This window comes from Colletotrichum phormii, assembly GCF_030913505.1.
Source record: "Colletotrichum phormii strain CBS 102054 chromosome Unknown BDP81scaffold_10, whole genome shotgun sequence".
Lineage (NCBI taxonomy): Eukaryota > Fungi > Ascomycota > Sordariomycetes > Glomerellales > Glomerellaceae > Colletotrichum > Colletotrichum phormii.
In genome coordinates, this window is record NW_026851452.1 from 953,915 (window position 1) to 981,753 (window position 27,839).

The 27,839-nt window shown below is 54.0% G+C and overlaps 10 protein-coding genes across 10 annotated transcripts; 5 read left to right on the forward strand and 5 right to left on the reverse strand.

Moving 5' to 3' along the window:
- Positions 1–2,406: 2,406 nt before the first annotated feature.
- On the reverse strand, positions 2,407–2,833 carry BDP81DRAFT_26790 (uncharacterized protein). The gene has a single exon (XM_060582906.1). It carries the CDS (start codon positions 2,800–2,802, stop codon positions 2,533–2,535), a length of 270 nt encoding a protein of 89 aa, XP_060445299.1. The 5' UTR covers positions 2,803–2,833; the 3' UTR covers positions 2,407–2,532.
- A 105-nt stretch (positions 2,834–2,938) lies between these two features.
- BDP81DRAFT_461128 (uncharacterized protein) lies at positions 2,939–5,966 on the forward strand (the record flags this gene model as incomplete). Its single annotated transcript, XM_060593737.1, has 2 exons — positions 2,939–2,942; positions 4,381–5,966. The coding sequence occupies 2 exons, from the start codon at positions 2,939–2,941 to the stop codon at positions 5,964–5,966; spliced, it is 1,590 nt and encodes a 529-aa protein (XP_060445300.1).
- A 1,045-nt stretch (positions 5,967–7,011) lies between these two features.
- BDP81DRAFT_449686 (26S protease subunit rpt4) lies at positions 7,012–8,458 on the forward strand (the record flags this gene model as incomplete). Its single annotated transcript, XM_060592443.1, has 4 exons — positions 7,012–7,222; positions 7,369–7,755; positions 7,822–8,278; positions 8,338–8,458. The coding sequence occupies 4 exons, from the start codon at positions 7,012–7,014 to the stop codon at positions 8,456–8,458; spliced, it is 1,176 nt and encodes a 391-aa protein (XP_060445301.1).
- Positions 8,459–8,636: 178 nt separating this feature from the next.
- On the reverse strand, positions 8,637–9,415 carry BDP81DRAFT_26813 (uncharacterized protein). Its single transcript, XM_060582907.1, has one exon. It carries the CDS (start codon positions 9,286–9,288, stop codon positions 8,815–8,817), a length of 474 nt encoding a protein of 157 aa, XP_060445302.1. The 5' UTR covers positions 9,289–9,415; the 3' UTR covers positions 8,637–8,814.
- A 3,614-nt stretch (positions 9,416–13,029) lies between these two features.
- On the forward strand, positions 13,030–16,067 carry BDP81DRAFT_428142 (glucosamine-fructose-6-phosphate aminotransferase). The gene is made up of 5 exons (XM_060590402.1): positions 13,030–13,254; positions 13,425–13,495; positions 13,594–13,825; positions 13,925–15,498; positions 15,557–16,067. Exons 1-5 carry the CDS (start codon positions 13,250–13,252, stop codon positions 15,775–15,777), a joined length of 2,103 nt encoding a protein of 700 aa, XP_060445303.1. The 5' UTR covers positions 13,030–13,249; the 3' UTR covers positions 15,778–16,067.
- BDP81DRAFT_428144 (proteasome A-type and B-type) lies at positions 16,045–17,430 on the reverse strand. The gene is made up of 3 exons (XM_060590403.1): positions 17,236–17,430; positions 16,997–17,144; positions 16,045–16,905 (listed from the first exon to the last, which is right to left on the reverse strand). The coding sequence occupies exons 1-3, from the start codon at positions 17,263–17,265 to the stop codon at positions 16,292–16,294; spliced, it is 792 nt and encodes a 263-aa protein (XP_060445304.1). The 5' UTR covers positions 17,266–17,430; the 3' UTR covers positions 16,045–16,291.
- Positions 17,431–17,704: 274 nt separating this feature from the next.
- On the forward strand, positions 17,705–19,226 carry BDP81DRAFT_26888 (uncharacterized protein). The gene is made up of 2 exons (XM_060582916.1): positions 17,705–18,463; positions 18,567–19,226. The coding sequence occupies exons 1-2, from the start codon at positions 17,957–17,959 to the stop codon at positions 18,975–18,977; spliced, it is 918 nt and encodes a 305-aa protein (XP_060445305.1). The 5' UTR covers positions 17,705–17,956; the 3' UTR covers positions 18,978–19,226.
- Positions 19,227–19,475: 249 nt separating this feature from the next.
- On the reverse strand, positions 19,476–21,032 carry BDP81DRAFT_394359 (uncharacterized protein; the record flags this gene model as incomplete). The annotated part of the gene is made up of 1 exon (XM_060587946.1): positions 19,476–21,032. The coding sequence occupies one exon, from the start codon at positions 21,030–21,032 to the stop codon at positions 19,476–19,478; it is 1,557 nt and encodes a 518-aa protein (XP_060445306.1).
- A 593-nt stretch (positions 21,033–21,625) lies between these two features.
- BDP81DRAFT_348994 (3-beta hydroxysteroid dehydrogenase/isomerase) lies at positions 21,626–23,312 on the forward strand. Its single transcript, XM_060586173.1, has 2 exons — positions 21,626–22,226; positions 22,339–23,312. Exons 1-2 carry the CDS (start codon positions 21,738–21,740, stop codon positions 22,978–22,980), a joined length of 1,131 nt encoding a protein of 376 aa, XP_060445307.1. The 5' UTR covers positions 21,626–21,737; the 3' UTR covers positions 22,981–23,312.
- Positions 23,313–24,108: 796 nt separating this feature from the next.
- Positions 24,109–27,812, reverse strand: BDP81DRAFT_394361 (RhoGAP domain-containing protein; the record flags this gene model as incomplete). The annotated part of the gene is made up of 4 exons (XM_060587947.1): positions 24,109–24,570; positions 24,625–26,648; positions 26,704–27,400; positions 27,462–27,812. The coding sequence occupies 4 exons, from the start codon at positions 27,810–27,812 to the stop codon at positions 24,109–24,111; spliced, it is 3,534 nt and encodes a 1,177-aa protein (XP_060445308.1).
- Positions 27,813–27,839: the final 27 nt, after the last annotated feature.

Here is a 27,839-nt window from a genome sequence, read left to right on the forward strand (position 1 = left end):
TATGGAAAGAAAGCATTGGCCAGAAATAAGGAAAGAGTGAGGTGGTGCCCAAAAAGAGGTTGGAAGGGAAAAAGGAAGGAAGGGAAAGGAAGGGAAATGAGTGCCTTCCGAGAATGAATTCGAATTGGGACAATCTGGGAATTTGGGAATTGGGAGGGAAGGTGACGAGAACCTCGGTGATTTGCACAAGGCGCGGCAAGCTCGTTTTCTTATCCCTTCACCGACGGCATCCCATAAATTGTGACACTTTATTGATTTGCACCCAGCTGCGCATGCTACATCAAGCTAGCCTCTATCTTATTCTGGAGCTGAGTCTTTCCCTCATCTCTCTACTCCGTAGCCTTACCTCGACTCCGTGACCCATCGTCAATGTTACACGGAGAACTCAATAGAGCATGGAGCCACAGACTGATTGCAACAGGACAAGACTTGACTCAAGCAACAGCTTCACAAAGTTCATCTGCGGCCTGTCTACGCCCTTCCGACACATCACAGCAAGCTACGGATCTAACATTTAGCTAGCTATCCTCCGGTATGTATCTTTGTGCGTCGCCATTGTCAAGTTTCGACGACTAACACTGTCTGTCTTCGACCACAGTTACATCGGCGCAAGCTTACTTATCTGTCCAGTCGTTGTTGACGCTCGCTCCTTAGCCCCGGACGATGAAACACCCTTCGACTCTTTGCACAAGTCCTTGTTGATTTCGTTCACAAAGTTTCGCCCTTTTCAACAATCATCGGCTTTGACACAAAAGACGACCGCGTCTACCAAAGCTCATTGAAACATGCTTTTCCTTTGCACGGCAGCAAGGTGGTGGGAATCACTATTCACCAAGGTACCAGCTAACATCAGATACAGCTGTCCATCACGATCATTTCATACTCAGACCACGAACGGCTCGAGAAGGGATGGGCCATCAGTTATCCGTATTGATCTCTAGGTTGCCGCCAAACGCACATGCCCTCTACTGCTTATCTCGCCCATTTGCTGTTCGAATAAAGTGCCATCAGAGCAACGTTTGCTCAACCGTCAACGTCTTGATCCGCAGCCATTCCCCATGCCGCTCACGAACCAAGAGTTCATTGCCCCTTGGGTCTTAGTACCCTTGCAATTCCCGAGTGGACCACCACGTTGTTCGAGACAGCTCTTATTAGAGAGCCTTGACCATATTTCCGCAAGTTACGACGTTGCAGCGGTATCACCACTTGTGGCAGCTGATGCCCTCTGCTCTCGGCCGACCCTGGCCGCAGTGGCAGACCTCGTTCCCGGTTCTGGACTGGTCACCCGCTAGCTGGCCGGGAGTCCTGGCCCTTCGGAAGCTCGTTGAAGATTGGATGAGCCAGGGTGACCCTGCGTCGTGGGCCGGCGGATCGGTAGCCGTGGGCCGTAGGGCCTCGATGCTTCGCGCACAGTTCCAGAGACCCGGACTTGTCCCTTTCGCTTTCTCCGCCTGAGCAAGGGCTGTTGCATCAACCGTGGGTTGACTGATTGATATTTCATGTGCACACGCTGCGTTTCAAGTACCAGCAGCACGAACCGTTCGGAGCCTGATGTTTCCCACATGTGCCAGTTCAACAGGCATAGCCGTTGAATCTTGATACGCCGATACTACTACGCCAGCACGCCAGGTAACGAACACTGACAAAAGCTCACACATTTCGGGACAAGTGGTGTCGGATTGAGCCGTGACACCAACGGCTAGTGCTGCATAGCAGGCTGCATATTAAGACGTCGGGCTTATGCAAGGCACTGGCACTTCTATTAACGGCAATAGGTTGGATGAATGTCTCTCGTCCAATTTCTAGAGAACCTTGGATGCACGAAATACCTAATTCTGCTTGCACAGAATTTGTGCTCGTCAAGTGTACATGTACGAAGTGTTCGTACAGCTTGCGAACGAGGTTGAGCGCAATGCTATTGTTTGCATAAGGAGAGAGAGAGGAGAGTGGACAACCCAAAAGTCGACATAGAGTTGTTTGGCGCGATGGCTTGCATATTACCTGCATTACCGGAATGTCCAGGGGTTAGAACGGAAAATGACAGAGATACCGAAACGGAGTATTTGTTCTCGGCATAACATACTATGCTTGAGAGCAAAAAGCAGAAAAAAAGATATGGGCAAGACGCAGGCACTACTTCATCTGAGACCCTGCAATGCAGCATATATTTTTCATGTTCTTCTCTCCGTGGAGCCCGGGAGGCAGCAGCAAACTTGCAGAAGTTCTCCTCGGAACGTGTCATTTCACCTGCTCAAACAGTCACGACACTTGGATACTGACAAAAGTTCAGCCAGCAGACGGATATAGCTTCTGTGGGACAGGGTCAGGCATGGGGCAATGATCTAGAGTATGGCGGGAATGGCCGGGCCACGACACGGATAGGGCAAGAGGCAGGAGTATTTGGCCCTTGGCGCCATGTGGCTGAGGTTGCGCAATAACTAACAGCCTTGTTTGGTCCGGTTTCTCTCGCAACTCGTATACACGTGCTTCTTGGAGAGCATCCATCATTCTCGCGTATTCTGGGGAAAATCCTCAGTGTGTTCGCTGATCAACCAGTGTGGAAGTTGGCAGTGATGCGGGTGGGAGCCCGTGTCTGGGATTGACGAAGAAGGAGGGGGGTTTGTTGGTCTGGCTCATCTCGATGTCGGGAAACACGGAGGCTTTTGGCGGAATGAAATTGCCCACTCGTGCTTTGTTGGCCGGACGAGCTGCTGCCAGCTGGACATTGTTTAAGATTTGAGCCCCTGACAATGTCATCACCACGGGAATCCGACTTGCAACGAGGTGGAGGGGGGTGAGCATGAGCTCAACGACAGCTTGGGATGCAGGAGGGCTGATGATTATCATACCTAACTTTGCCGTCTAGGTAGGATCAAGTCTTGAACTGCTCGTTCTGAACATCTTGACGCAGCTTGGCCATCTGCGCGTTGCTGAGTCGATGGGTACGAGTCTCCTTTAAGAATATCTGGTCGAGATTCGGCGATCATTTCCTTGGGTCTTAGCGCATCCTGATAAGTTTGTGGCGGAATAAGTAGACGGCGATCCCCTCTGCCTTGGTGATGAACACATGAACTTCTGCTGGTAATACCATGGTTCTTTCAAGTTTCGGGTACCTACGCTAGCTACTCACCTTCAGGTCCAGTTGTGGAATCCAACTTGTTCCGTTGTTCTTTGCAATACCTACCCCATTCGCTCGTACCTTTCTGAGGTGCTTAATTTCTTTTTGAACTGAAGAACATCCAGCTAACCAACCGACCGTTTGGCAAATATATCTTCGATTTTCGAAAAAGCAACCACATCATCGAACATAACGGCTTCCGTTTCACGCGTTCCATCGCATCCCTCCAGCTCCAGCCCTCCAGGCTCAAACTTGAAGCAGCAAGGCCAAGCTCCCAGGTCCCGTGTCCCGCGTCCTACGTCCCACCTTCCCCTCTCCTTTCCTTTGCACGCAGCAAGCACCCCACCTTCGGAGACGACGCGAAGTTCAATTTAAACCGTCCCTTCCTGGCAAGTCGCGAGCCACTCGATTGGACCCCCAATTTGCCCGCTGGAGACTTTCCCTCGTCAGAGATTCGCCCTCGGCCTTTCCACACATCTCCACTGACGCAACCGGGGACGAGGATCTTGGTGCCAGAGACCACCAGGCGACCACTGGTACACACACACTCCCGTCACACACCGCACCGGACTCTTTCTTTCACTTACCTTACGCTGTGGCCAAGCCCAACACAGACCCCTGACACCGGAGAGTCGCGTCTTGTCACAGCTCGCAGGCACGCAGGTACACCTTACCCTCGACCGTTCTTAGCCCACGACGAGCCTTGAAGAGACGAGACCTAGCTTTCTTTTGCCCTACCGTTGCCAACCTACCCTGCCTAGCCAGTGTTTACCGTCCGGGGTTATTAGTCCAAGAAACTTTCTCCGTCCGCTTTGTCCATTCTGGGGACCGTCTGTTAATCACCACTCGCTCGCTTCATTCTTTTTTGGCTTTCACCTAAGCGAATAATTCGCCGTACGTCTCTCGAACCACCAGCACGCGTTTGTTCGCCAGTGTCAACCTTCTTGCTTGCCGACCTTCTGGACGCTGCTGTGCACCCAGTTTCATTCACACGACTATTGTATTTGCAAATAGACCTCTCCGATCTGTACATACCTTAACCCGTTGCCACATTGGTCATCGCACCCCCTCACGTTGCCTAGCGCATAGCTTGAGACCACCGCCGATACCTAGCTGAGACGAGACGTCAACACCCTCTGCTCGACCACTACCGTACCATCCACGATATCACGTACATACCCCAGAGCTTATACCAACTACAACCAAGCTCTCGAGCTTCAGAGCATTCGACTTTCTCAGCATAACCGAAATAATGGCTACAGCAAACGAAGAGACGCCGTCGTTCCGGTGCGACTCCCCATCATCAGACGCTTCTCCGACCCCAGCTATCGGCGCTTGTCCCGAGCTGTCTCGCTGCGTCTCGACTGCCTCATCCGTCTCCCACGGATCCGCCACCGAGGGCAACTCCCGCGAATCTCTGGGAAGCTTCCGAGGCAGCACATACTCTAGACAGTCCTCTGGGAACTACAGCCGCCGCTCCGATGTCAGCTTCGCATCGTCCCGACAGTCCACTTGCAGCAGCGTGGAGGTTGGCCGCTCTTCCAGTCGCCGCCGAGGATTTGTTCGACCGCAGGGTACCGACTTCGCTGCGAGTGCTCGCCATAGAGAGAGCGTGCTGAGTTTGGGAAGCATTGCCCACCTGCAGTACTACTTTGCGCGAACCGGTCTTCTCGATGGCAAGGGCGCTCAGTTGGCGAGAAAGAACAAGGCCAAAGGAGGACTAGACCTCTCGTCTGTTAGCAGCTCAAGCTCGAATTCGCCAGGGATCGTTGATTCACAGGGAAACAGCCCAGAACTTGGCTCTCAGCCTTTTGGCGCAGGACCGATGGTGGAATCGCCTACTGATGACCACCACTACTATTCTGATGATTTCGAAGAGGACCCAGATGTTCTGCCTCCGACTGCGAGCACATACATTCACAGGAATAAGCCAGTACCGAGGCCTCCGACAATTGAGGAGCTCAAGGCGGACTTGACAGGATCTCTCGAGAAGGCGGCTCAGGCCTTGAGACACGCCAAAAAGCATAGGGATAGTAGCCCCGTGCCGGAACTACCCGAGATTCCCGCGAGAGGACAAAGCGAGCCCCCCAAGAAGACGTCTACAGGCTGGCACGAGGTTCAGGGTATGCACATTCTCGATGTCATGACGCTGGCTATTCGGGCTGCGAGGAACTACTACACGGCGCATGAAGTCCCCGAGCGACTGGACGCCATCAAGTCTGAGAAGGAAATTCGCACAGAGCTGCTCTCTGTCATGGAGACCTTGAAGCAAATGGCAACCCGACAATGGTCAGGTGGAATGAAGAACGAGGAGCTGCGAATCCTCGAATCCTGGATCACCGGGCTTTTTAACATGTTGAAGATTGAAGAAGAAATGATTGAAGCAGAAAAGGCGGAGCGAAGCTCCTGGACGTGGCTGCAGGGCGACTGGACTGGCAAAGAAGTGGAGAGAGAATTGGCCTTTATGGCCTCACTCGTCCCTCAGGCCGACCCGCTTCCAGACTACACGCCTTCAGCCCACGCAAGCGAGTGCCCGACGCCTTTCCTCACCAGTTTGCAGAACGGCATTCACCTAATTGAATTGCACAATGCGGCGGTGAAGAGGTCAAAACGGCGATTTGGCTTGATTACCACATTCCATACCGACACAGACAAGCCGTATCGGTCTGCAGACAATATCAGATACTGGGCCAAAGCAGCAGAGCTGCGCTGGGAGGTCCTACTCAAGGTTAATGCTTTGGGCATTGTCTACAACAACTCTCCCGAAGTCTGGGTCAACTTTGAGAAGGCCATCATGGATTGGAGCCGAAAGGTCCGCGAGGAGATCACTTCTGAACTTCTAGGTTGAGCATTTGCTTACCCTAGGCTGCTGTCGTTATGATTTACGCACCCAAAATACCCGTCTTTCCTGGAGTTCTGTGGTGGAATTTGGTTTTCATTTGTTGCATTTATCCCCCGGGAGGCTTTGAATCTATGCACTGCACACCCGCACTCGACAGTCTGCATGTTATCTCGCAATACCATCTAGATTGTGGGAATTAGGAGATTGAATGGTGGAAAATTGATGGTCCATCAACGGACGCGAGACAGGACATCCGGGCGTTGGGCAGTTGTTTCTTACCATTCTTAGTACATAACTTTGCTGGAGGCTTACCCCTCCTAATTGATATTGACCCACGACCACTGCGCTTCTTGGCCTGCCTCGATGCCTGGCTACTTGATATCCGATTGTTGTGATGTGAAAGACCTTTAGTGGACTTCTCCTTAAAAGAGAGTGTTGACCAGCCATCAACGTGCACTTCATAAGAAACAGTTATCCCGTATTGATAGTGCCTACTGAAGTGATTGCCTCCATCATAGTCGGACAACCATTGAGCTATGAAAGCCTCAAGACCCTCCGAGTTTCCACAACTGCAAGAGCACAATTGTAAGCTCACAATGAAGTGAGCTTCGGTGATACGTCCTATTGATGCTCAGCGGGCACTTCAAGGTGAAGCTGACATCTTCCTTGGGGATGGAAGGAGGTGGTGGTGGGCGCTGACTGGGCGGGAGCTGGTATTTCCCGGTCCCGAAATGCAAGCCAATCAGAGCACAGCGGCAGAGCTTCGGTGGCCACAGGGATAGGGCGCTAGTCGGAGCTGAGCCGTGCTTGCCTTTGAGGCAGAAGGCTGCAGTGGGAGGTACGTCGACACCACAACCTCCGAAAACAACGATCTGATTACCACACGAGCTACCTTACCCATTCCCACCCACCAACCGACCCAACCTTCGAAACTCGAAACCCGAACGCGATCCCTCACCACCACACCACCCCCTTCCGAACCGCAGCCATTCCATTCCCTCGACAAGATCAAGGCAGTAGCCCTTTTCTTTTCAACTTCCCACAACCAGAGATGTCTTCCGACGACGAACGCCAGAAGGCTCTCGACTCGTACCGGGCCAAGCTGCTCGAATCCCGGGAGTGGGAAGCTAAGCTCAAGTCCCTCCGGCTCGAGATCAAGGACTTGCAGAGGGAGTTTGACAGAACCGAAGACAACATTAAGGCGTTGCAGAGTGTCGGTCAGATTATCGGCGAGGTCTTGAAGCAGCTCGATGACGAAAGATGTAAGTGAAGGCATCCCCATCCCGCTTTCCGCCTCCGCTGGATACCGTCCCCGCCCCGCCACCACTACCTATGATGACTACGGCCCAAATCACTGCGGCTGGTTAACATGCAACCTTTGCTAATCAATGTTGTTGTCCGTGAATAGTTATCGTAAAGGCTTCCTCCGGTCCCAGATATGTCGTCGGATGCAGATCAAAGGTCGACAAGATCAAGCTCAAGCAAGGCACGCGCGTGGCTCTCGATATGACGACACTCACGATCATGCGTATGCTTCCCCGAGAAGTCGACCCTCTCGTCTACAACATGTCACTGGAAGACCCCGGTCAAGTCAGCTTCGCCGGTATCGGTGGACTGAACGACCAGATTCGCGAGCTCCGTGAGGTCATTGAGCTGCCGCTCAAGAACCCTGAGCTCTTCCTGCGTGTGGGCATCAAGCCGCCCAAGGGTGTTCTGCTTTACGGACCTCCTGGTACCGGAAAGACGTTGCTTGCACGTGCTGTGGCAAGCAGTCTCGAGACCAACTTCCTCAAGGGTAGGTGCTAGTCCGTTGGTTGTGGTGGAAGACGATGAAAGGAAGCGTGCTAACGGGGTCAAACAGTCGTTTCTTCAGCAATCGTCGACAAGTACATCGGAGAATCTGCCCGCTTGATTCGCGAGATGTTCGGCTACGCCAAGGAGCACGAGCCCTGCATCATCTTCATGGACGAGATCGACGCCATCGGTGGACGCAGATTCTCTGAGGGAACCAGTGCGGATCGTGAGATCCAGAGAACGTTGATGGAGCTTCTCAACCAGCTGGACGGTTTCGACTACCTCGGCAAGACCAAGATCATCATGGCGACGAACAGACCCGATACCCTCGACCCCGCGCTGCTCCGTGCCGGACGTCTCGACCGCAAGATTGAGATTGCCCTGCCGAACGAGGTTGGACGTTTGGAGATTCTCAAGATTCATGCGCAGGGCGTAGTGACGGAGGGTGAGATTGATTTCGAAAGCGTGGTGAAGATGAGCGACGGTCTCAATGGTGCGGATTTGAGAAACGTCGTGACAGAAGCGTAAGTGACGGCGCATCCTGGCAATACCTTGAACACGCAAGCTAACTAGAAATGCTCAGTGGCCTGTTTGCCATCAAGGACTACCGCGACGCAATCAACCAGGACGACTTCAACAAGGCAGTACGCAAGGTCGCCGAATCGAAGAAGCTGGAAGGCAAGCTCGAGTACCAGAAGCTGTAAAGCAGGGAGGAAGCGACATGATGTTTCACGGGATGAGGCGCGGAGGAGCAAAGGAAAGACATCAAAAGGGGCGGCTGGAGCGAGCATCGTCGGGTCTCAGTCGTTGAGAGGGTCTTTTAATGTGTTAAACAGTGTACAATACCCGAGTCCAGGTTTGGGGTTGTTTGCAACGGGATCATAGAGACGTATGGCGTGGAATAGAAGCAGCTACGGGATCCCAAAGATGAACATGCGCATGCACAACAGATGTGCCCATCATTGACGACGACGTTGTGCGGATGTACATTAACCCGTCTGATCGGCCTGCGTTCAATGCCCACGCGACTTGAGCAATACGAAGAGCTTTGGCGTTTTGATCATGAAGAATGCATGGCCATGGTGAGTTTCCTTATCTCTGCGCCCTTCAAATGTTCCCTGGTAGATATTTTTGGGGGATCCGAGCCTAGGGTAGCCCGTAGCTGTGAGGCTCCATTTTTGAAGCTATTGATAATGCACAGCCTCGACTGAGCTGGGGGGGCTGGGTACGGGATATGACCCGGCGCCACGTGCCAGAGCAGCATCTCAATGAATTGCCCAACAAACAAGTAGCGTGTCCATACTTGTATACTAACCCGCTGGCAGGACGCTGTTAACGCCATCCTATGCCTACCTATCAATCTTGGTGCACGGCGAGTATGCCGTGTTAGAGCAATGTCGAGTTCGACACGGGCCCTTGAGTCTACAGCAGACCCGGAGTAAGCGTAGGGCTGGGGGAAAGGAACGGGGGGTGTACACCTTGTGGTGCAAGCCACAGATAGCTCAGGGGGTGGATTTAGGGATGTCCTCGACATCGTTTGGTGTAAGCGAAGCTACAGCGTGCTTTTTGCTCGAGTCTTACATGATCTTTCTGTTCCTTCGCTAGCAGCTTACACTGCAGGCAGACGACGGAAGCACATGCTTACAATCTTGTCTTACGAGACAACGGGTAGGGAATGAGGTTGCACATTGTAAGCGTGGGAGGATCGAAGGTCTGGTCCTGAATCTGTGATTTGACGAATCCGCCATGCCGTGCAAAGGAGGCTGTTGAAGCTGCTGCATGCGGATGGCGGGTCTCTAGCTGAGACCACCTCTACTGGGTGATCTCGCACGGCAACGAATAGAGACAAAGGTCAGCCACATGTTTTCGATGGGAAGATTGCCGTGAGACTGGAGATGAGCGACTGCAACCGGGGCATGCTCTGCAGGCAGCGTCTCGAGTACCCCGACGGCCGTCAAATGATATGAACGCATCGACGCATGAGGTGTCGGACTTTGTTTGGATCTGGCTTGATGGGTGTAGGTAGTGTCGTTGTTCATAGGATTGACCAGTACCTACTGGAGCCATGGCAATGTACTTTGTACAGTTGTGCGATGCATCGTCTCCGTGTGGGCCGTACCGGCTTTCCATTCGGTCTTTTTGCTGATTCCAGGGACCGTGGAACGTGGTATAAGGTACCGTGTGTATCACGAACTCGATATCAAATGATCTGGGTAGCGCGCAACGAGCGGCTGTATGATACTAAACAGGCGCGCTCAACGTTGCCTGGCTTGGTTCAGGGAGCGTTTGCCTCGGCTGGGTGGACTCGCGGCCGATTCAACGAGATCTGGGTCAAGCTGGGGAGGCGAGATGGGCGGTGGCATTGAAAAGATGCCAGATGGTGATTTGCAGGAGAAGCCGGTCTAGCAGGGTTCTCTCCTCGGTGCGGGTTGTTATTTTTGGCGACTCTTATACGGAGTGGATGACGAGCCGCCCCTTTTGGGGGGCCCGTTCTCACGATGGCAATTGAGGCTGTATCTTTTCTTAGCGCGTTGTCTTCTCTTCTCTGTTTTTTTCTTTCCCTTCTCTTCGTACCTAAGCCCCACTCCTTCGCCTGTATGGCCCCTCCATGCTTCATGGGTGCAACCAGCAACGGAGCCAAGCAGCAAGAGTTGGACACCAGGGGACCCGAGCTTGGGAATTCTTGTCGCTTGGTGTCACATTGCCGACGATCCCCGCTGGATTCTTTCTAGCGCTTGACAACCAAGGGGTGTCCGCACCCAGATGATTGGGGACCGGGGCACGTCGGGGCCAGGTAATACGAAAAGAAGGGGTCGAAAAAGCGATGATGTCGGTGATGGAACCCTCGAAAAAGCGTTGGAGGGTAGGACCGAGAATGACGAACGCGGGTAGCCGTCCACACCAATGCCCAATGCCCGAGGATAGGGGATGTCTTTGATGCAACACCCAAGAAAGAATCGAACCGACAAATCGGGTGGACGGACCGTATCGCGGACGTTGGACAACTGACGAGTTGTCATGTTTGGTTTTTGTGTACTGCCAGTGTGTTGCTTTCCACATTACGCGTAGCTTTAATGCGTTTGGTACAATTGTGCCTTTTGTGTTTCCCGATTAATGACAAGATGTTGTTGGGGTAAGGCGGCACGGACACTTGATCAGATCTTGGTGTTGGTGTTGGTGACGGGTGTGAGGATGGGGTTGGGGGGCATATGGGATCAGCACTCCAGAAGGCGCGTGCTCGGATAGGTACACCGTACCTGCCATGTGTGCGTCCGAGTGGGGGAGCTCGGGTCAAGGCAAGTTCCCGTAGCCAACTCATAGGAAAGATGCAATAATACCTACCTACCTGGGTAGTAAAAAGGTACGGGCTGTGAAAAAGAAAAAAAAAGAGGTGTGTTGATGGCAAGGCGGGTGAGGCGTTGAATGAATTGGTGGCAGCAGGTTTCCTAACTCGGTGCCTGCTTGGTGCGGGTTTCATCACAAGCTGACCATTTCGGAAAGCTTTAGCGTTGCAAATGCAGCTTGCAGACAGTCGTGCCCTCCTAGCGGCTAGTTCTGGAATGGAAGCGGCGAGGGCGGAATCGAAGCCAGATTGGTGCCAAATCGCATTCAAGTGCTGGCTGGTTGTCTGTAGAATTCTTCAAGCGAGGAGAAAGGCGAACCCGTATGGTACCTTAGTCATCCAGCATTTGGTACCTTACTTGCAAGTAAGTGCTAGCTAAGGTACGGTTATAAACCATTCGACCAAACATTGGTCGTACTGTATCCGTAACAGCTGTTGAAATGAAGAAGCAAGTCTCTTCTAAAGCCCACGATGTTATTGCGGTACGTACCGAGGGCGATCGCTGGAGCTAGTGTAGCAGCCGAATGGCTCAGCCAGGGAATGGCGCCACGGTCCACGAAAGGAGGGGGGACCTTGAGGAGGAGGAGGAGGAGGAGGAGGAGGAGCCAACGGAGCCTGGAGGAGGTTGAGGGATGGAAGCGGTGGGTGGCATTCCTGCACTGCGCCTGCCGCCGCGTCCAGGTACCGTACGGATACAGATATTCTCGACTCTGTCTCTGTATCCATTTGTGTGAGGTGGGATGGAAAAGAAAAAAAAGACGGACCAGTCAACGGTCTAGCACAGACAACATGTCAGACATCGGGCTGTATTCTGCCTTGTCTGCAGTTTGCTCAGGCACACAACGGATTTCGCCGGGATGGGGCTAGAAATGTTCTTCGAGATGTGTGGTCAAGTCAAGGTTCCAAGGAATATCGCGATGTGTTTTGCTGCAGGCAAGTGGTGCCAGGAACTGCAGCTCCTTTGCTGTTGCCGGTGAGGTGGGGGCCCTCCAGAAACCTGCCTGCCCCTCACTCGCTGCATTCGCGGCTCTTCCACTGGCTGGGCACGTCTGTCTTTCCCAACTCTGACCGGGTCGCCCCAGACATTGAACTGCAAAGAACTTACAGTACGGAACTACGGATACCGGTGCGGATAGGTATTTGGCACTCTGCGCAGAGCAGGTATTCCTGCTCCGTCGAAATCTAGATTCATTCTCCATTCCGTTGCCCTAGCGCCTGTCTGCTCCGAGTCCTGACATATGCCATCCCAGCTGCGAAAGTGTTAGACACCTCCTTCAAGCCAGTGACTCAAGAACCACCCACCATCATTTGTAAACCAAGCGATGAGTCTTCTGAACACAAGGCACTCAAATCAATGACTTAGACATGAGATCTATCTAGCAAACGCAAACGACAATGAGATGCTGCTTTCCTGTCAACTCCCACCGGCAAGGCCTGGCAAGACAACTCAATGAACAAACATAGCCGCCCTCCAAAGCATCTCAACTCATTCACTGTTCTCAGAGATTGACGTCTCATGCTGATGAATGATGAATCAAGAGAATTATACTCACTGGCTTGCTATCCTGTGATGGATGCATTGCCTACCAAACATCGTGTAAACAGTTAGTACACCAAGAACAACGCTCCAGCAACTCATTGCCCGCTTGTCTCTACAGCCTTGTTTCCTCCCCTGGGCTTGCTCTGGGCAATAGCAAGTCATCATCGTCCATAACAAGAACGGATACCACGTACCTGGCCCTGCCCACCTACCAATCCCATCCCCCGTCATCTTTCGTCCTCGCCCTCACCTCACCCTCAACCCGTGCCGCGCCGCGCCCTCTCTGTCATCCTCAATACGAGCACGCCCCTGCCACACCCCGCCCACCGCCCCCCTCCACGCCTCTAGGCGCTACTGCGTATTCTCTCCACGTACACAATACACTCCCCTCCCATTGCTCTCCAGCCAGTTGAACCAGCTGCACATAAAGCTGCTCAGCTCCCGCCTCCTGCATCTTGCTTTGCTCTACTCATTCTCTCTCGATCCAACTATTCATCTCTCTCGCTCTTCTTGATACCCATCGCCGCCGCCTCTACCCACCGAGTCCCCGCCTCTTTCTGTTAATTGGTCTTTTACGTTTTTTGTCAGGGTCTTCGATTGCGTTTAATCAACATGTGGTATGTCTCCCCCCAATTCCGCTCCCCGCTCTCCTAAAAACTTGCCGGCATCCTCCCCTTCCCCTCCATCCAGCTTCTGCCAGCTGAAAAAGGGGTCGGGGCACCGACAGCCACAAAGGCAATTGGCATCATAGTAAGCAGTAAGCTGACGTGCACTTCTCTCCCGATAGTGGCATTTTCGGCTACGTCAACTACCTTGTGGAGAAGGACCGCAAGTTCATCCTCGACACTCTGGTGAACGGTGAGTACACCGCCTCCTCCTGAATACTTCCAACTGGAGCCACCTAGCTCCACCTTATCTTGAGAGCTGTTTTACTAACGGGCCACTGCTTCCCACAGGTCTCTCCCGCCTCGAGTACCGTGGATACGACTCGGCCGGTCTTGCTGTCGACGGTGACAAGAAGAACGAGGTCTTCGCCTTCAAGGAGGTTGGCAAGGTCGCCAAGCTCAAGGAGCTTATCGCCGAGTCCAAGGTCGACGAGACCAAGTACTTCGATTCACACGCCGGTATTGCCCACACTCGCTGGGCTACCCACGGTCCCCCGTCCCGTCTGAACTGCCATCCCCACAGGTACGTCTGCACACCCGCAAAAACAACAGCAAACTTTCCCTTCAATGTTTCCCTGTTACCAAAAACACCAAGTAGCTAACAAGCCTTCCCACCTGCTAGATCTGATCCTACCTGGGAGTTCACCGTCGTCCACAATGGTATCATCACCAACTACAAGGAGCTCAAGACCCTCTTGAGCGCCAAGGGCTTCAAGTTCGAGACCGAAACCGACACCGAGTGTATTGCTAAGCTCGCCAAGTACCTGTACGACCAGCACCCCGATATTGGCTTCACCGACCTCGCCAAGGCTGTCATCAACGAGCTCGAGGGCGCCTACGGACTTTTGATCAAGTCCGTTCACTACCCTCATGAGGTCATCGCTGCCCGCAAGGGTTCTCCCCTTGTCATCGGTGTCAAGACTCAGAAGCGCATGAAGGTCGACTTCGTCGATGTCGAGTACTCCGAGGAGGGCGCCCTCTCCGCCGAGGCTGCCTCCCAGAACGTTGCCCTCAAGAAGCAGCAGGACAACTTCTTGAACCCCAACACTCTGCTGGGTGCCCCCGACAAGTCGCTGCTGCACCGCTCGCAGTCGCGCGCCTTCATGACCGACGACGGCATGCCCATGCCCACCGAGTTCTTCCTCTCCTCTGACCCCTCTGCCATCGTCGAGCACACCAAGAAGGTCATGTACCTTGAGGATGACGATATTGCCCACATTCACGAGGGTTCGCTGAACATTCACCGTCTTAAGAAGGCGGACGGCAGCTCCAATGTGCGCACCATCCAGACCCTGGAGCTTGAGCTTCAAGAGATCATGAAGGGCAAGTTCGATCACTTCATGCAGAAGGAGATTTTCGAGCAGCCCGAGTCCGTCGTCAACACCATGAGAGGTCGTCTCGATGCTGCCAACAAGACCGTCACCCTTGGTGGTCTCCGCTCTTACATTTCTACCATCCGCCGCTGCCGCAGAATCATCTTCATTGCGTGCGGTACTAGTTACCACTCATGCATGGCCGTTCGTGGTGTGTTTGAAGAGCTGGCCGAGATCCCCATCGCGGTTGAGCTGGCATCCGACTTCCTCGACAGACAGGCGCCCGTCTTCCGTGACGACACTTGCGTCTTCGTCTCCCAGTCTGGTGAGACTGCCGACTCTCTCATGGCTCTCCGCTACTGCTTGGAGCGCGGTGCCCTGACCGTCGGTATTGTCAACGTCGTCGGTTCCTCCATCTCTCTGCTCACCCACTGCGGTGTTCACGTCAACGCCGGTCCCGAAATTGGTGTTGCCTCCACCAAGGCCTACACCTCCCAGTTCATTGCCATGGTCATGTTCGCACTCTCCCTTAGTGAGGACCGTGCATCCAAGCAGAAGCGCCGCGAGGAGATCATGGAGGGTCTCGCCAAGATTCCTGAGCAGATCAAGGATATCCTCACCCAAGACCAGTCTATCAAGGAGCTCTGCTCCAAGACCTTCCAGAACCAGAAGTCCCTTCTGTTGCTCGGTCGTGGTGCCCAGTTCTCTACCGCCCTTGAGGGTGCTCTGAAGATCAAGGAAATCTCCTACCTTCACTGCGAGGCCGTCATGTCTGGTGAGCTGAAGCACGGTGTTCTTGCTCTCGTTGATGAGAATCTGCCCATCATCATGATTCTTACTCGTGACAACCTCTTCACGAAGTCGCTCAACGCCTACCAGCAAGGTAAGTCTAGGAAGATTAGCCACTATCAATATTTACCATTTGCTAACAAATTGAATAGTCATTGCTCGCAGCGGAAAGCCCATTGTCATCTGCAACCCTGGTGACGAGGAGTTCAAGACCAGCGAGGCCGAGAAGATTGAGATCCCCAAGACGGTCGACGCCCTCCAGGGTATCCTCAATGTCGTTCCCCTGCAGTTGATCGCCTACTGGCTGGCTGTTATGGAGGGACTCAACGTTGATTTCCCTCGTAACCTGGCCAAGTCTGTCACTGTCGAGTAAACTGCTCATAAAGCCTGGGTGAAGTTTGGTTTATTGTCGGGTGATTCGCCCAACTGGAGTTGGGTTGCCAAAAGGGAGGATAAGCCCTTGATGCTTTTGATGTCACAGCGGGCTACAAAAAGGCGATGGCAACTTTGGAGCCCTCTGATGTATTACTGGGTACTGTGAAAATGAGGGAATGGTCCAGCATGGTAGATTTGGGCCGGTCAAGATAAAGGAGCGTATCTTTTTTGAGGTTAAATGCCGTAGCCAGGCAACCTGAAGCAATGAGAACAATATTGTCTATTTCATTTGGTGTTACACATGCTTGCTCGCACACGCCTGATCTCATCGTGATGCCGATAAGCCCTGGGTTGAGGGCTTGTGCTTCTCTTCTACTACCTGAGTCTCATGAGTATTCCCACCCAAGGGATCGCCAGAGGTTATGCCGAATAACCAGTCATTGTCATTTCATTTCCACCCTCTGTGGCACTGCTTGTCTCTCTAATTCCCATAAATCCTTGTATCCCCCCCTTTAGTTGACCTGCGTGCCGTAGCCGCGAATCCGTTCCGCAAACTTCCAGCTTTGCTTCTCAAGCTTCTCACTCTCCTTCAAGTCGACACCATCCTTGGTCACTACAGCAATCGAGTAGGAATCCGAGCTGCGAGCGTCACGGTAGAAGAGAACCTTCATACACTCCTTGATCACGTCGACGGCCTGCTCCTTGGAGAGCTTGGCGGCGGTCTCCTCGTCGGGGGCGTAGCGACGCATGATGGGTTGGGCGAGGGCTGAGCCGAAACCCGTTGCCAGGGAGGGAGAGGTGAAGGTGGTGCCGAGCAGATCGGCGGCGGCGAGGAAGGGCTTGTTGTTGTCGTCGAGGCCGGCGACGAGAAGGTGGTTCCAGAGGGGGTCGAAGTCGGAGCGGCGCTTGTAGAGGAGCTTGGAGAGGTACTTGTGGAGGTTCGCGGCGTTGAGCCGGGCGGGGGCATCGTTGGCCAGGTCGTAGGACTCCTCAATGTCGAGGCCTGAGAGGTGGCGGTCGAGGTATTGCATGTCGGAGACGTCGCCGCCGAAGCCCACGACGGTGGAGTTGGCGAAAGTGCGGAGACGTTTGACATCGGTGAAACGGGCGAGGGAGCCGTAGGATGCTATGAGAGACGATTTATTAGCTTTTGTGGTTCGAAAAGTATGGTGATAGCACAGGACGGCATTGGAGGGCGAGCGAAGACAAAGACGTACCCAAGTTGTCGGCGGCGATGACGACACCTTCGCTGAACTTGATGGCGATGACTGATGTACCCGTGACAATGGGGGCCTGTGTCGCTTGGTTGGGGCCGTTGGTGTTCATGTACGAGCCATCGTAGGCTCCGTAGACATCGTCTCTAGGCTAGGAGGAGGGGTTCCGGCTTGTTAGTCCACGATGCGAGGCTGAGGTTACCGGGAAGGAGGGGAGGGGGAGGGGACTAGGGATTGCATACACGGCCCCAAGCTTGCGGTCTGTGATCCATGATTGCTGATTACTGTGTGATCTGACGGTCGAAATGATGGGAAAGGGGGTCGGAAGGAGGATTGGCTTCGTCGTTGTTGCGAGTTCGTGGGTGGGTTTGGAGATGGTTTGGTATGTGAAGTTGATTGAAGCTTGTCCGGGGTGAGCTTCGCGTCCCGTGGGTGCCTCTGCAGGCCGGCTGGCTGGCTGACTGACAGGCCAGTTGCTGCTGCTACTGTTCCCTTCGCCGCTAGAGCTACTGCGTCAAGGCTCTGATGCCTGACAAACGGGGCCGCAAGTTTGGGGTGGGCTTGCCAAAAATGGTCAGCTTGGAGCTGCTGTGGTGGGTGATTGGAAGTGAAGTACTCGATACTCTGTTTTGCAGCATTTAACCGCGAGTTTCGGGTATCCGGTACATTGGAGCTTCAGGGGTGGATGGTCAAACAAACAAGGAGGTCGACCAAGTTCAGTCGCATTGCTCACAGTCCCTCGTCATTCCGTCAACACCACGGACGGCAATTGTGGTGTCGAAAACACACCCCCCGACACCCCCGACTCCCACGATTGGCCTGATCCTGACCTCAATACCGCTCGCACTCGATTCGCTCTATCCTGTCCCTTCCGGATTGCCCTATCGCAAACACCACCACCACCAAAACATCTCCCGGCTCACCGAAATCACCGCCGGCTCAGCCCACTCAAAAGTTCACAACATGTTGACAGCAATCGGCCGCGCCGCCGCCCAGCGCCTGCTCCTCCGCACCGCCCCATTGGCAGTCCCGCGAACCCAGCTCGCCGTCGCGCGCGCAGCGTCTTGCCGCGGCTTCTCGACCTCGCAATGGGCGCGCATGCCCGCCACCAAGGCGCCGACAACCACGACCAAGGCAAAGAAGACCACGGCCGCCAAAACGGAGTCCGCCACCAAGGCCAAGAAGCCCGCCGCTAAGAAGCCCAAGGCGAAGAAGAAGGTTGCCGTGAAGAAGGCTGCGCCCAAGAAGCGGGTTAAGAAGGTGCTCACACCCGAGCAGCAGCAGAAGCTCAAGGTGCGGGAGTGGAAGAAGGCGGCACTGCTGGAGGAGCCGAAGAAGCTCCCGACGAACGCATGGCTAGTGTACAGTACGCAACAGTTTGCTGCGGAGCCGAACTCAGACTTGCCCCTGAGCGACCGGATCAAGGGCTTTGCCGAGTCTTTCAAGAATCTGTCCTCATATGACGCCCAGGTAAGGACCGACTCTCTGTCCTGCTCACCCCCGGTGGAGCTACGACAGAAGCTCCTCACGTCCTTGATGGTTACCCAAGATACTGACAAATCTGGCATGATAGCGTCTCGAAGAGACTGTCGAAGCGAACAAGCTGACCAACAACGCGGCCTACAAGTCGTGGGTTGAGACGCTTCAGCCGACGGCTGTGGTCGAGGCCAACCGCGCCCGCGCGAGGCTCCGCAACATCAGCGGCAAGCAAAACCCGCGCACCATCCGCGACGAACGTATCCCCAAGAGGCCTCACAACGCCTACGCGCTCTTTGTCAAGGCGCGTTTTGCCAGCGGCGACTACTCCTTTGGCGAAGGGAAGGCGAGGGAGGCCCTGACAGCCGTTAGCAGCGAGTGGAAGCAGCTCTCCCCGCCCGAGAAGGTTGCGTACGAGGAGCTTGCCAAGGCGGACTCTGACCGGTGGGAGCGCGAGTCGCTGGAGATCTTGGGCCATGTTGCCAAGCGTAGCCCTTCCCCCGAGTAAGGAGATTCACTCAGTTCATGCCACAAGCCTGAACAATAGTCCCTTTCTTTTTCCCCCCTTGAGAAAATGAATTCCCCCGCGGCGTCGAGTGTCAAAAAGTAGGATGTGCCTGAGCGAGTTCAGCAGAGCGATGAAACGTGTACGAGGAGGAGGAAGTCAGGAAGAGATGGGTTTGCTTACTGGTTTTCCTTATTCTGTACAGAGTAGGAATTGCTGGAGGGATCGGGTCGATGTTCCATAGCTGTATTTCAGATACCAAATGTCAGAGAGAGGTTTCGCGACCAGAACGAAATGTTCAATTTGCTCCCTATATCATATTTTGCAGGAGCCCCCCCTACTGTTTGTTTCTATGCTAACCAGGTTGTTTGCGCCGTATCCAAACTTGTCAAGCAATACCGCCATGCAGAACCCCTTGCCTTATGCAAACGCCTCGCTTAGCCAAGGAAAACAAGAAAAGCCAAAAATAAAAGCTGCCCGCCATGCCTTTCTCCTAATCTACTACAGTCCATCATCGGGATCACCCTCCACGCTCTCCCCAGACTCGGAGTTCTCGTGGCCATTGGTGATGACGATAACCTCGCCCGCCCCGTCCAGCCACCTCGCCGCATCCTTCTTCAGCGCCCGCTCACTCGCCAGGTACAGGGCCAGATAGATGTGGCCCACGATATGGCCCCAGCAGTACACGCGTATCCAGGACCAGTCCTCTGCGCGTTTGCACCAGACGCCCCATCCGGCGAAGCCTTCGAGGATGTAATCCGTCAGAAAGTGCCAGGCTCGCTCGCGCAGGCTCGGTCGCCAGCCCGTCCAGTCGAGCTGCCAGTGACCTCGCTCAAAGGGACGTAGTTCCCTCGTCTGTTCTACCGGGGCGAAGCGCTTCGAAATTTTGAGTTGGCGGGCTAGCTCCTTCAGCTTGGGCGTCAGGAGATCATCTGGCGTCAATTCACTGGTGCCAACTGGGGGACCGACGGGGTGGATTTCGAGACGCGAGAGGTAGCTCAAGTGCCTCTCATTAGGAGGCCGTAGAGGCCGGAAGAGTTCGCTAGGACCCGGGCCTACATCTGAGGAGCTCCTCGTGATGACCGACCTCGATTCTGAGATGGGCGCTGACCGTTTGTGCCGTTTCGATGGGAGTGGGGGCTCGGAGCCGGCTCGATTTGGCAACGACGGTGCTGCTCTCTTCCGAGACGGTTGACAAGGCGTGTCCTGTATCATCTGCTCGAAGGGAGAGCTGGCTAGAGGCGGTCGCTTCAGGACGGGGAACGGCGTATTCAGAATTATAGCCTCTGCGGGTATGGAAGAGGCCGCCGAAACTGGAGTCGTATTGCTCTTGACTGCCAGAGAGTTACTAGACGTTACGAGAACGACCTGACCATCGTCTTCATCCCCATTCGAGTCTTCCTCTATGGCTTGTGTCCCCGTCTCGGATACTGCCGGAGCCTGCTGTTGGCTTGCCACTGGGGATACTTGCTGAGAGTCCTCGTCGAGTTGACTATCGAACTGTCCCGCCAAATGTTCAAAGAGTCGACTTGGAGATGAGAACTCAGCGAGACTGATATCATATGACGGTTGAGAATCGCCAATGACACTGGGAGGAGCTACCCAACTAGCCTGCGTCGGCTGTGAATCGGCCACAGGTTGAGACGAAGGTGGTATGTCTCTATAGTCAAGTGGTCGACCGAGGCCCGGGGAATTCCTATTGTCCAAGACACTCCTAAAGGACAGCTGCTGTGATTCGAATGATCCAAAAGTTGTGGGGTATAGAGGTGGCGGCGGCGGTGGTGGTATATACGGTGGTGATGAGGTTGCCAGTTGAGTTGTTTCGCTATTGAGGTTTGGCGCATCTGACCAAGCAGGCAACGCTGCTGGCTCAGCCTCTGAGCTGGGAATAGCTTCGACATCTTCATCCTCTGCTTCAGGTTTGCTTAAAATATTGATCTGGCTTGCTGGAGCAAAATCGAGATAAGCCTGTGCAAGGGCCCGGTAGCGCACATCATCGATATTTCTGCACGGCGCTGTGACGTGCACTAAGATCTCAACGTTATCGTGTGCCTCCATAATAACCTCGCTGCGACAATGAAGAGAGCAGTCATCTCCAGGAGCAAACGCCAAGATGCATAATAATAGAAGGTGCCTTTGTAAGGTCCAAAAATGAGGTGACAAGAGACGATTCCCTTTTCCAAAGATAAGAGTAGAGGAGAATGAAGGGATGTAGTCAAGAGCTCTTTGCCTAAGAATAAGTCATGTCAGGCTCAAAGTGAAGGTGAAGTCTGGGGAAACGCGCCCGCACGCCTCGAAGTCAGTGCTCTTCAAGGTGGGGCACCTTGTTGCATACCCCCCTGCACTTCATGTCGTGGTGAATGCGGAAGCAGACACACACACCTCACCGGCCCCACCACAACAGCGCCAGAGAGTGTTCTGCGAGGTAGGTATTCTGGCCTGTAGCCTAAATGCAATTAGCGTGCTGGAGAGCTCAAGAGTAGCTGTACCGCCGACTCAGCAATAGCTTTGCCTTGTTGGTCTGTACTCGGTACTGGAGCTATCCATCGTACTTCGGGATTGGATCAGACAATCTGAAGCTTGGCCTATCTGGTGCTGTGCCATTACCCCAGAAATCCTCAGTTCAGGGGACCAGAGACAACAGACCACACCAATTAATTCTCCTTTCCCAGAGCCTCCTGCAACTCCTCCACCTCAGCCCGCGATAACATCCCGACTACCACCCTCTCTCTTTCCCACCCAAAAACCAGCAGCGCCGCAAACATGTCTGCGAAGCCCACAACGCCCCCCAACCTGGGCAAAGTCCTCGTCGTCGGCGGCAACGGCTTCCTCGGCCACCACGTCGTCAACCAGCTCCTGGCCGGCGACCGCTGGGCCGTCGCATCCGTTGACGTGGTAGACCTTCGCTGCGCCAACAACCGCAACCCCAAGGCCAACTACCACGAGGCAGATATCACCGACACCGACAAGATCAAGTCCCTCTTCGAGAACGTCAAGCCCGACGTCGTCGTCCACACCGCCTCCCCCGCGCCTCAGGGCGATAGCGCCATCGCAAAGGACCTCTTCCGCAAGGTCAACGTCGACGGCACCGCTTCCATCATCGCCGCCTGCCAGGCCGCCTCCGTAAAGGCTCTCGTCTACACATCGTCCGCGAGTATCATTAGCGACAATGCCACCGACCTCATCAATGCCGATGAGAGGTGGCCCGTCATCCGCGGTGAACTGCAGACGGAGTACTACTCCGAGACCAAGGTGCGCGCGCGCCAGCCTCCTCCATTGCTCTTCCAGCGCGAATATCCAATCTCCTCTGCTTCTTCCTAAAGTCTCGTTGCGGCTCCAATGACTGACATGTGATCCTTCACAGGCCGCCGCAGAAGAACTGGTCCTCGAAGCAAACCGCCAAGACCCCTACCCCCTCCTCACATCCGCCATCCGCCCCGCAGGCATCTTCGGCGAGGGCGACACCATGGTGACGCACCAAATGGTCAAGATCTACCGCGAGGGCAAGACGGGCGTCCAGCTCGGCAACAACGACAACCTCTTCGACTTCACCTACGTCGGCAACGTCGCCCACGCCCACCTCCTCGCCGCTCGCCTCCTTCTCGCCACCGCCGCCTCCTCCATCACACCCCTCGACCACGAAAAGGTCGATGGCGAGGCCTTCCTCGTCACAAACGACAGCCCCATTTACTTTTGGGACTTTGCCCGCGCCATCTGGCGCGCCGCCGGCTCCGACAAGGGCACCGACCACGCCTGGAAGATTTCCCGCGAGTTCGGCATCGCCCTGGGCTTCTGCTCCGAAATCTTCTTCGCCATCATTGGCAAGCCGCCCATCTTCAACCGCCAGCGCTGCATTTACAGCTGCATGACGCGCTACTACAACATCAGCAAGGCCAAGCGCCTGCTCGGATACCGGCCCATTGTCGGCCTCGACGACGGCATCAAGAGGGGCGTACAGTGGTTCCTGGACCAGGAGAAGGCTGGCAAGGTGAGTGTCAAGGCATGAAAAGGTGCGCTGGTACAAAGGCGATGATGGTTATGATGGGGGCGGTGGTGTTTTAGGGATATGAGACCTTCATGTTGAAAAAAAAAAGTTTTCAAGTTTTTTTATCCATCGTATATACATACATATACACCCTCAATGCAAGAGGAACTAATAAACGGCCCAGAAGTGGCCATGTCATGAGCAAACAATACTTTCAACTGCGTCTTCTGTGCCTTTTTCTGTGTGTAGGCAGGCTTTGCGAATGAGCTCTTAAACAACTCTGTAGGAAACGGAAGCACAACCATGTGTGCACACATGTCCAAAGGAAATAAGCTGGAGAAAACCTGCAGGCGATGCTTGGCCTGTCCTATTCGCATTGGCGGAACTACCTAGGTGGTCCTTTCACTCCATCCGTAGCTACACGAAGGAGTGTCCTTCAAAGACGAACAACAAACAAGTTTTTCCCCATTCCCCCCAACCCCTTTCTCGAGATGCGCGCAAATGTGGCGCACTGTTCGGCCTCATCCCCTCCCTCTTGGCTCCAGATCTTCTCACAAATGTAATCCGACATCTCCCTGTTTCAACAAAAGAAGCGAAGCTATACTAGGTCTCGCGCGCAAGCCAAGAAGAAACGAGGCCAGCTGTCCAGCTCGAGACATATCAATCAAACCAGACCGGTTTCGCCCATCGACAAAGTCAATGGACCTTGGGCCTTTACTCCAAACAAGCCAGGGTCAAACCAAGACCACCAATCCTCTTTCCTCTCCCTTTCCAGTAGACGATAGGATCGTGTTTTATGCGTAGAACACCAGCAGACCGTTAGGATACCTCATTCCATATCGATATGTTGCTTCACTCTCAGTGAAGCCAAGAAGCAGAGGGTTTGACAAAGTGTTGGAAGTGAATTTTGAAAAGAAAAAGAAATCATTCATGCCGCCTTGTCGTGAGTTGAGTAGCCGAACAAAAGAGCAATCTTTTGTCCTTTTGATGAAAAACGGTTGGGAACGCCGCCAACAATGCATGGATATGTGACTCTCCGAAACCCCAAATCGCAGTCCCAATAGAATACGTAGCAAGTGATGTGAGCCTCATAGAAAATCACTCTTCGATATGTGTGTAGTTTTGCCGTTGCAGTTTGGCTTGGCTGGCTTATGTGTTTCCACCTACGCCAACACCGCCGTTCTGTCTTCCCCAAACCCCACCTGACTGGCGCCACTCTCTCTTTTGAGCTTCGGAAGGACCCTCGGTATCTGAATGCTCGTACTGGCTTCCGCCAAAAGGTGAAGGGTGGCCATTTTCTTCATGTGGCCGCCATCTCTGGGGTGGTGTACCAGGATTGGGTTGGTTGAAAGGAGGAATGGGCATGGGCGGTTCTTGCACAGTGCGAACACTGCTCTCTTGTTGTTGCCACAGAGCGGGGTCAGTTTCAACCCTTCGGGGAGGAGGCCGGGATGAATTGTCCGGTCTGTTAAAGACCTCATTGACTTCGCCCAATCCTGGTCTTTGACCCATACGATCCTGGTAACGTTTAAGGATGTCCTTGGTGGTGAGATCGGCAGTGTTGCCGAACACAAATGGATCGTTGACCATTTCCATAAGCTCTTCGGGGACCTATGAGAAGTGATTAGTAAAAGGGAAATTTTGGCGGCGGGACAACAATCTTACCAGGCACATCTCTTCAATGGACGTAATCATGTCGTTCACAGCGACGATGGCGAACATGGGGTCGCTGTCCAGGGTGACCGTCTTGTTGATGTTGTAAAGAATGTTGGGTGCAATGACTGTTGCCAGATTCTTGATGTCCATCCTAGATCCGGCTTCTTCATCCACTTGGTGGAAGGATCCCGCCCACTTCAAGAAGCAGAACAGGATCTCCAAGCAGTCTCGGTGAGCCTTGGGCAAGAGACAGCAGATGAGGTGCAGGTACGACTTGCGCTTTGCATCGTCTTGGATCTTGGCGACGGAGATCCAGAGCTTCTGGAGCTTGTGAGTCAAAAGAGGATCGGGAAGCTCACGCAAATAGCGCTTCAACAAAGCGGCAACCTGCACAACAGGCTGGTCCATGAAGCTAATGCTGTCGCAGCCTTCCCGGTCGATTCTTTCGCACAGCTCAGACAGCTTCTTGATGTTGCCGTTCTTTCGGAAGACACCTTCAACAGAAAGATCCATCTTTCTCATGGACGAGATGAGGTCGTCGATGATTGCAGGAATCTTGAGAGTTCCGGGACCTACACCGTCTGTTGACTCAGCGCCATCCTTGTCGATGATGACATCCAAGGGGACTCCAAAGATGCCCTTCTTCTTGACATTCTTTGGCCGGTCGTTCTTGAAGGCCTTGCCCAAGTTCTTCCAGAACGTGGGCTGCTTTCTCGACTCGATGAAGCTCAATAACTCTTCCAAAGGAAACTCATTCTCAACAGCAGGCGCCAGAGTCAAGACTGCCAGATGACGCACAATGAAGTACTCTAATCCCGAGAGCTCCGAAAAGTACTTCCGTCCCAGACGCTGAGGCATCGCATCGCCCATGCGCATCTCAGTCTCTCTACCTGCCGACTGCGATCTTTGATGTCCCATGGGGTCGGTTGCGGGAGACCGGAAGAGCTCCTGGCGGTTGGGTTTGTATTGCTGTTCTTTGACTTGTTCGGCAGCAACGATTCGCGGGATATCATCCAGGGTCAGAGCGTCCTGGTGGTTGAACATTTTGTCCGTTGTGTCTTCGTCGTTTGGGCCTCTTCTCTCCTCAAGAATATGGAGGTCCCCATCGGCTCGGCCTAGGTCCTCGCCTGCCGATCCTGGGCGAACGCTGCGTCCTTCGGGGCCGTCCATGATGCGCGACGTTCTCGCCTTGCGAAAGCTAGAAGACAAATGCTTGTCGAGACGAGTACTTCTCAATCGGCGGACATCATTCAGCGTGTTCTCGTAGGAAGACTCGCGATTGTGCTCCCGTTGATCTCCAGCGTACGATTTCGAGCGGTTGTCTGAGTTTAGGTAGGGTGCTTCTCCGGGAGCCAAGGTTCGGGCACCCTCGCCTGGACCATAACCATCCGAGTTCTGGTCATCGTTTTGCCGAGGCAAAGCGCCATTGCTTCGCAGGATATCCAATAACCTTGCGAGCGCCACCTTCAGCAAGAAAACGTACTGCTGAAGCTTGGTAACATGCTCAAAAGGCGGCATATCATCACCATTGGCGCCGATGCAGTTGTTGCAGTAGATCTTCTTGTCAAAGGCATTGTAGCGAGCATCTTCCAGCTTGCGACCGATATCTCGAGTGCAACGTGAGCAGCTGACGCAGGCAATGTGCCACCGCCGGTCAGAGTTCTTTGCGCACTCGTCCTCAACAGACTTGTTGCAGAGGGCACAGTGATCAGAGTCCTTCGCCGAAAGGCGCGAGTTGCCTGCAATAGCCTGGAGGGTGTTGTCGTCGGGCTTAACGCTGTCCAGTTCACTCAGGTCATCCAGGAACTGGTAAATGCCGTCGGAGCTCTTAGACTCCTTCTCAAGGCGCAATGCTCCCTGCAGACAGATTCGAATGAGGAGCTTGAGGTAGTGGGCAAGACCCGTGACGAGAGACAATAACTCCTGAGTGACGCCAAGCTTGCGGGCTCCTGTGTCCTGAGTCTTGGACAGCAGCGAGAAGAAAGATACTATCTTTTTGCACAGAAGCTTGGCCTCACGACCATACGACAATCCTATTTCTGGGCTGTTAGCGAAGAACGTGATCCGAGTATGACTATTCAAACTCACCCTTCAGCTTTAACTGATCCATGGAGTAGTCCAGGCGATCAGCAGACTGGAACAAGATCTCAACGTGCCAGATGAACTTCTTGGCGACCAGCACGCCGTCAACGTAGGCGCCATTGCTCACGTGGAGGAGCATGTCGGAAATGCATGCCGCAGACGACTCTTCGAAAGTTGACAGAACGCTCCAAATGCGGTAGACCTTCTCCTCCATGCGCTCTTCCTCCTCTCTAATGATGTCGCGCGTCGCGGGGTCGTCGGTCTCCTGGGGTAATTCGGAGGGATCGCTCGACTGCGTCAGTCGCACGTTCCAAAACTTGTGGATCATGTAACACTCGGGATGCCAGTGCTGGTTCTGTCCGTTCCTGTAAATTTCCACAAACTGCTTGAGAATTGCAGTCTGGCAGCCATTGCATCTTTGCGCAAACTGGGTAGAGTAATGGTAGTGACAGTACACGTTGCCATCGTGCTCGTAGTAGCTGTCCTGCGCGCCAAAGACCGTGGGACACAGGGAGCATGTAAAATGGTCGACGTGATACTTTCGGTCGAGAGCGGTGATGTAGGAGCCTCGAAGGGCACCACCGCACTGGAAGCAGAGTAGACCTAGCCGGCGGAAGTAGTCTGTCTCGCACAGAGGATACTGCCCTTCACCACCTTCGTCGTCGACAGGGAAGAACTTGGATGCTACAATCTGACCGCAATCCTGGTGGTAAAAGTCGGGTTAGAACAATCGGGCAAGGACAGGGGGCATTCTCAACACCTACACGACACTTGAAGCAATCCAAGTGAAAGGTTCCGTCCAGTGCGCGGACGAATTGACCGGTGAGAGGCTCTCCGCACTTCTTGCAGGTCCTCTGTTGACCGCTGGCTGACCGCCCACCTCCTCTTCCCTTGGATCTATTGCGTTCACCGCTCCGCCTTGAGTCGCCCTCCCGACCAGGTGTTCTGGGACCGGGTGAGCGCGAGGGCTGTTGTGAGCGGTAATTTCTTTCAGGAGTTTTCCTTCCTCCATTCTGCCAGACTCCATCACCGGGATAACCAGGTTCCATAGGGGTGGTGGCGGGGTGGGCTTGCAAGCGGTCGTCCGGCGCCCCATGATCGTAATCCGATGCCATGGTGCAATAGTGTTCGCGTCGTCTTGT

Excerpts from the sequence above, each read along its gene's own strand:
- BDP81DRAFT_26790 (XM_060582906.1), bottom strand. The coding sequence starts at position 2,802 with ATGCTCACCCCCCTCCACCTCGTTGCAAGTCGGATTCCCGTGGTGATG.
- BDP81DRAFT_26813 (XM_060582907.1), bottom strand. The coding sequence starts at position 9,288 with ATGTCGAGGACATCCCTAAATCCACCCCCTGAGCTATCTGTGGCTTGC.
- BDP81DRAFT_428142 (XM_060590402.1), top strand. Across the intron at positions 13,826-13,924 it reads CTGAACTGCCATCCCCACAG|ATCTGATCCTACCTGGGAGT; the intron begins GTACGTCTGCAC and ends CCCACCTGCTAG. Across the intron at positions 15,499-15,556 it reads GCTCAACGCCTACCAGCAAG|TCATTGCTCGCAGCGGAAAG; the intron begins GTAAGTCTAGGA and ends CAAATTGAATAG.
- BDP81DRAFT_428144 (XM_060590403.1), bottom strand. The coding sequence starts at position 17,265 with ATGGATCACAGACCGCAAGCTTGGGGCCGT. Across the intron at positions 17,145-17,235 it reads GACCGCAAGCTTGGGGCCGT|CCTAGAGACGATGTCTACGG; the intron begins GTATGCAATCCC and ends CCCTCCTCCTAG. Across the intron at positions 16,906-16,996 it reads CATCGCCGCCGACAACTTGG|CATCCTACGGCTCCCTCGCC; the intron begins GTACGTCTTTGT and ends CGTCTCTCATAG.
- BDP81DRAFT_26888 (XM_060582916.1), top strand. The coding sequence starts at position 17,957 with ATGTTGACAGCAATCGGCCGCGCCGCCGCCCAGCGCCTGCTCCTCCGC. Across the intron at positions 18,464-18,566 it reads TGTCCTCATATGACGCCCAG|CGTCTCGAAGAGACTGTCGA; the intron begins GTAAGGACCGAC and ends CTGGCATGATAG.
- BDP81DRAFT_348994 (XM_060586173.1), top strand. The coding sequence starts at position 21,738 with ATGTCTGCGAAGCCCACAACGCCCCCCAACCTGGGCAAAGTCCTCGTC. Across the intron at positions 22,227-22,338 it reads AGTACTACTCCGAGACCAAG|GCCGCCGCAGAAGAACTGGT; the intron begins GTGCGCGCGCGC and ends GATCCTTCACAG.